Source organism: Cavia porcellus, unplaced genomic scaffold, assembly GCF_034190915.1.
Source record: "Cavia porcellus strain 051 isolate PalLab524CR breed Dunkin Hartley unplaced genomic scaffold, mCavPor4.1 scaffold_26, whole genome shotgun sequence".
NCBI lineage: Eukaryota > Metazoa > Chordata > Mammalia > Rodentia > Caviidae > Cavia > Cavia porcellus.
The window spans coordinates 26,397,388-26,404,163 of record NW_026947509.1 but is presented as its reverse complement, the minus strand read 5'-3'; the positions used below and the strand labels follow the sequence as shown (position 1 = coordinate 26,404,163).

The 6,776-nt window shown below is 46.1% G+C and overlaps 1 protein-coding gene across 1 annotated transcript in view; it reads left to right on the top strand.

Moving 5' to 3' along the window:
* LOC100723662 (telomerase protein component 1-like) overlaps positions 1–6,776 on the top strand; it is a 42,441-nt gene that overhangs the window by 11,347 nt on the left and 24,318 nt on the right. Inside the window, 5 exon segments of the mRNA XM_063236643.1 lie at positions 721–935; positions 1,416–1,574; positions 3,338–3,465; positions 3,913–3,972; positions 4,728–4,886. Of these exon segments, the coding sequence (XP_063092713.1) occupies positions 721–935; positions 1,416–1,574; positions 3,338–3,465; positions 3,913–3,972; positions 4,728–4,886 (721 nt within the window).

Sequence of the window (6,776 nt, the reverse complement as noted above, 5' to 3'; positions counted from 1 at the left end):
CTACAATGGGTATGTGACAAACCACTTGATGGCCCAACCCATACTGATACTGTGGTGAATCCTTTCAGGAGGTTGACAGCCTCATCTCTTACTGTGGGTAATGGCTGATTTCTTGGGATCTTTCTTCAACCAGTTGCTTTATTGATAGTTGCAGAATGTCAGTTTTCCATTATTTCCCAATATTTCTTAGCAGGAAAAGGTAAATGAACTGCCCTCCTAAACTAGAGCCTGTTAGTGGCTGTGGTAAATGATTGCAGAGAGAAGGTGGAATGAAAGTTCTCTTTTTTCATCTCAAGTACAAGTGACTAGAGTAAGGAGTTACTGTTTATTCTTTTTTTATAACAGAGGCATGACAAACATTTATTAGAAGTACACATAAGACATACTCAAGAGCAGAGTGTGGGTGCTCAAAGAAAGATGGCACAGCATTTAGTCTTTAAAATGGAATAGAAAACTAGGTAACCATTAGTTCTTCCTTCTGGAAGTGAGCATGGGTTAGCGTGCCCAGTGTGGCAGTTGGTTTCCAGGTGACTTTCCCAGTGAGTCCGTCTCCTGCCATGAGACTGCTAAGAGAGGACGCTGCAGAACAGGGCAACAGGAAGCAGCTGTGCAGAGCAGAGGGCCTGAGGAAGGATGGAGCTATGCTTGAGGACGGGGCCAGGAGAAGACTCAGTACTTGAGCAGCGAGCTCTGATCCTCCTGTCTGCCTCTTACTGGCAGGCAGAGAAGCCCTGAGTGCTGTGTCTGCCTCTTTCCTGCCCGATAGACAGTGCAACTTCGACACTGAGCTGCTGGCCCAGTATCGACAGGCCCTGGAGGCAGCCATGAGCCTCTCTGTGAAGCACAACCTGCCACCGCTGCCAGGCCGCACCCACTTGGTCTACCTGACAGATGCTGGTGCAGACAACTTCTGTGCCAAGAGCAACGCACAAGGGGTACAAAGGCAGAATCATCCTGCCAGGGGTCGGGAGGATGTGGGGAAGCCTGAGAAGCATCCTGACCCCAGCCCTCATTGCCCACAAAGGCACACAGATTGAAACGCATAACTTGGATTTACTTCCAAGTATCACCCTTAGCTTCCTGGGGAGAATTGCTGGATGTGGTCTGTATCCTGTTTTTGGATTATATAACCAACATTTCACCTTTTAGTACTTAATACTAAATTTCTGTTAGCAAAAATATATCTCATTTTCTTTTGACTGACCCCCAGTACTGAATCTGGGAAGGGATTTAGGCTTCTCTATACCTTTCTCCCAGCTCTGCTTGAGGGCTGCAGAAGCTGACTGCTTCTACCTGTAGATTTTGGTCCTTTCCATTATTCCAAACCTGGGGAGCTACTTGGCCTCGAGGCTGGATAGACAAGGGCAGATTTTAAATAAAGGAGCTTCCTTTCACCCTGATGCTTACCCGACCAGCCCCCTCTGAACTACATGCTGCTACTGCTGGGAATGATGGTGGCGCGGGCAGAGCAGGCTGAGGTCGCGCTGTGTGGAAGCAGCACACTGAAGATTGCCGAGCTGGCGGCAAGGGAAGGGATCCTGCAGACGGCCCTCAGACTCCAGGCTCAAGTCCAGGTCAGACGCTCGGCAGACACACAGCAACACAGGCCTGGGAGCATCCCAGACAGTGATGGCATGAATGTACAGGGTGTGGGAGATTCTTCAAACAGACCTTGACCTTTCTTATTGATTGATTGGATCAGTCTGCTTCTCATTGCTGAAGTAACTATGTGAGACAGGACAACTGCAGAAAGAAAACAAGTTTATTCGTGCAGAGTTCTGGAGATGGCCCAGGCCTCAGCTTGGCTCAGGTGAGGTCAGGTTGGCTCAGGTAAGGTCAGCTTGGCTCAGGTGAGGTCCTCATGGTGGTTGGGGCACATGAGAGGAAGAGATCATTTCCTGAAATGGAAAGCCAGGGAGTGGTTCCTGGGTCAGCCTTGGGCTTTTAGAACAACTCATTCGTGCAAGACCTTGGAGGTCTCATGAGAGCTGCCTGAGTGCCTCTGAGGTGGCTCCCCATGACCTCCCACTAGGCGCCACCTCTTCCTACCAAAGTCAGATGGCATTTCCAGCCTCTATGTAACACACAGTGGTCATTAAACTTCAACATGTGAACCTTGGGGACAAACAGTCCGTATGAGAATTCGACCATGGTTTATCTCGTGTGCAGCCAACTGATGACATGAGTCTCTTTCCTTCAGGAGTTGGAGGAAGAGGATGAGTAGCCCTTGGTTACTTTCAAGAAGTACCTGCTGTATCTGGCTGTATCTGGCTGTCCAGGGGGTCCCTGTGAGTCCTGCTCGGTCCATGTGACTCTCTGCCCTTGTATCCCACTTTCCTCTACAAATGATGTGTCTCAGTTTTGGCCTCTGAGAGCTGACCTTTCAGTTTGAACAGCTTCTAAATCTATTCCCTGGACCAAGGATTTAGCTCAGCAGTATAAGCGCCTGCTTTGGAAGTGTGCAGTCATGAGTTCAATCCCTGGTACTATATATATATATATATATATATATATATATATATATGTATCCCTGATGGATCCTTGCTAGCTCCCCTGTGGTTGGGGATTTAAGCACCAGGAATCTGAGAAAATCAGTCTCACTTAACCGTGCTTGCTAATTACCATGGTGTGAATGGTCTTACCATGAAGGATTTTAAACTATGGACATCCTGTCACTGAGTGTAGAGTTGGGAAGAAATGCTCAGTAGCTCCCACTGAGTCACAGTTCCACAGTAGTAGCAGGGATATAAATAAGGTCAAGAGCAAAAGCATAAAAGCATATTAAGATAATTAGGAGTGAAAATACTGATTTATTAACTAGGTCAAATATAATTCATTATCTTTTTAGTGGTGTTACAGATTGAACCCAAGGTCTCATGCATGCTAGGGCAGGATTACACCTTTGACCTACCATTCATGTGCCCTTCACTTTATTTTAAACTTGCACAATTTAATGTATAAAATGGGCATATTTTATCAGAGGTAGAGCATGTGCTTACCAGAGGTCAATCAATGCTAGCTACCAAAAAATAACAAAATAAATGGCCATATGCAACAAGACAACCACAAAATTCCTAAAAATTAAGTAATTGGCTCTCACAATCATGATGGAACTGAGTGTAGCACGCTACTATCCTTTCCCAACCTACACAGTGATGTCCAAATCAGGACGTCATACCTTCCTTGATTTCTTAGTATTCTCAGCAGCGCTAGTTTCCCACTGCCATCAGAGTTCTTCCACTCTCCCATCTTACAGATGTCTTTTTTGGTGTCCTGAGCTCTTTAGTGTCTCTTCTCTCTCTGTTCCTCACTTCATCCCTCCCCTTGTGTCATACAGGTGGGCAGGGTCGTCGTCTTTGGCCATATGCTGGGCCACCCAATGCTACTTGTAGCCCAACACATTATCTGGCAGCATGTGAATTCCAGATGTCTCTGTGTTAATGTCCTCCTAAAGAAAACCGACAGGTAAGGATGCTCCCTGCTCAGTATCAGAAGGCAGTGATTCAGGTTTCTCCTCTTCTTCGGCCATGGCTTGGGAAATCCCACTTCTCCAGCACCTCCTATTTCTTTGCCTTCTTAATTCTGGTGCACTTCAGGATCCAGACATCTCTCTGAAGTCTTTATCCTCGTTCTCCACCTGCTTGTGAGGTGTATCCTAACCCTACCCCAGCACATAGCCGTGTGTGTGTGTGTATGTGTGTGTGTGTGTGTGTGTGTGTGTGTGTCCAGTGCTGGGAATGGCAGAGGGCTTCCTGCACGGTAGGCATGTGGTTCACCACTGAGCTATATCCCAGCCACACAATCCTGTTAAAAGTACACTATGGGGGTCAGGGTGTCCACCTTAAGCACTGAGGGTGGAGACACTGTCCCAGGCATTGATTGCGGTGCTCAGTGACTGCTCTCCTTTCTCAGATTCAAAAGTTCAAATCCCAATGACGTGAGGCTCGCAGGCTGCACAGATGGGATACTGAAGTAAGTACAAAACAGAAACTGGAGGGAACGGACAGCCTTCCTTAGAATGCCTGTGAGAGGCTACCTGTGCCATCTCTCTATTCCGCTCACTTTTTAGCAGCAAAAGAGCATGTGTTCCTGTTAAGATTAACTAGTCCTAGCAGCAACACAGTGGTCAGGGATGCAGGCACTTGTCTTACTGCTCCATCATCCTGACAGCATCCACCTCATGGTTCAGGATGGTGGTTTCAGTGCCAGTCATCACTGTATCCATCCAAGTTTATATTACATCCAGCAGAACAGAGGGACAGGGACACGGGAGACTGCAGTGTTACTGTGAACCTGCCATCCTACTCCATCAGGTTGCCAGGGTGCTGGGATCACAGGCCTGCACCACCTCGCCCCCTGGGCTTTTCATTGCTTCTTCCCTGCCTTTGCCATCAGATACCACCTTTTCACCTCAACTCCCACTAGGAGGCTGCAGGCAGATTCACCCCCTGGGGGCTTTCACAGTTGGAGGCCATACAGCTCATCCTGGGCTGGTTTGATCTCCACGTCTTAGCCCAGTCCAGTTTTCCCTGGTCCAACAGAAATCTTCATGATTACAATGTACAGTTGGAGGCCACAGAGCAGGGTTTCTGTGCTCTCCTTTCACTCCTGTGGTTCTGTGCTGTCATTTATTTAAACTATGCCTGCTTATAGCTTTTCTCCCTGTCCTTGGAAGACCTTTCTGATGCTGACATCTATTAATTTCTTCTGATTTATTTTGTTCCTAGGTTCATTGCAGAGCGTGGGGCCTCCCGTCTTCTGGAGCACGTGGGCCAGATGGACAGAATATTCAAGATACCTCCACCCTTGGGAAAGACGCAGGTCCCGACTCTCCGGCCACTGGAGGAGGACGCCCCCAGCCCCTTGGCTCCTCTGTCGCAGCCTGGGTCAGTCTGTGTCTCCGTGTCTGGAGAATCCCTCTGCTGTGTCCACTGAGACAGCAGTGTCCTAGGGACTCAGATGTGCCCATCCCTCCTCAGGCAGGGGCTCCTGTGGCACTGGAAAAGTCCTGCTGCGGACTCGCAGCTTTGTCTGCTGGGGAGAGGATGGCGAAACTGCGAGGGAAGCAGCAGGTGCCGTGACCGCAGAGCCAGCGTTTAGGCAAAGCGCTCAGGAGCGCAGCCTCTGGGGTTTTCATCTCGACTTTGCCAAACGGTTCTTGATCCTTGAGCCCTTAAAACTATAATTTCTTTTTTCGTGCGCAGTACTGGAAATTGGACCCAGAAGCTCACACATGCTAGGCTAGAGCTCTAGTTTGATTCTTGAGGTGATTCCTTAATTTCTAAAAATTATAGTTTCAGTCATTACAGGAAATTTGTTCCATGATATAACTGGATTCGTTTTTATTCCCATTCCCGTACCCTCCCTCCAACCCCCTCACCGCTTTACAAAAGTTTGTTTGCACTTTTCCTTGTTTTCTCGTCGTTTCTTCCTTTTTCTCTTCACCCCCACTTCTCTTTCCACTGAAATACTTTATCCCTGATTTCCAACATCTATTATACAATTTGATCCTCATTTACACTTTTAACATCTCACACCAGAGAAACTGTGATATTTATACTTGTGTGTCTGATTTGTTTCACTTAAGAGAATGACCTCACCTTTACCTCCAGAAACCTCAAGCTTATCCTACTTTATGGCAGAGTAATACTGCATTGTATTAAAAAAAGAAAACTACAAGTCTTCTTTATCCATTCATCAGTTGATGTGCATTTGGCCTCTTTGTAATATTTAGTGATTAGAAACTGTGTAGGTATCCATATATTGCTGTGATACGATATTTTCAGTTCTTGCGGAAGATACTGAGTAGGGGAATAGCTGGATCGAATGAGACCTCTAGTCCTCATTTTTTTGAGGAATTTCCATGCTGACTTGCACAGCGATTGTACCAGTCTACACTCCCACAAACAGTAGAGAAGGGTTCCCCCCTGCCATCGCACTACTAACATTTATTATTGACTTCTGGGTAATAGCCATTCTTTCTGAGGCATGAGAAAATCTTAGCATTCTTTTGATTGGCATTTCTCAAGTGACCAATGATGCTGAACATTTTTTCATATATTTATTTGCCACTTCTACTTCTTCATCAAAAATGTGTCTGTTCATTTCAGACACCCATTTTTGTATTGGGTCTTTATATTTGGGTCTGATTTTGAGTCCTTTCTATATTGTAAGTGGCAGTCTTTTGTCTGAGGAGCAAGTGGCAAAAATTTTTTCCCACACTGTGAGTTGTCTCTTTAGTCTGTTGATTTGTCTTGCTGTGCAAAAGCTTTTTAAGAAGATGAGATCCCAGTTGTTGATTCTTTGTGATACTTACTAGTCCCACAGGATTTTGTTCATAAAGTCTTTGCCTGCCCCACTGTCATCCAGAGTTCTACCTGTGCTGTCTTCCAGCAGAGTTAATCTTTTTGTTTTATGAAATGAATCTTTGATTCATTTCAGTCTTAGCTCAGTGCATGGTGACATGGGCCTAGCTTTTGTCTCTGGCACTGGCTTTGGTAAAGTGAGCTTTTCCAGCACCATTTATTAAGGAGTCTATCTTCCTTCCAGTAAATGTGTTTTGTAGATTTGTCAAAGACAAGGTGACTCAGTATATTTGAAGTTGTTTCTGAATCTTCTAACCTGTTTCATTGATCCACAGCACTGTTCCTTGCCCCCCAGTACAATGCTATTTTTATCACAGAAGTTTTGTTGTATAATTTCAAATTAGGGATTGTGATGCCCCCTGCCTTGCCTTTGTTGCCTTTGCTATTCTAGGTCTCTTCTGATTGCAAATA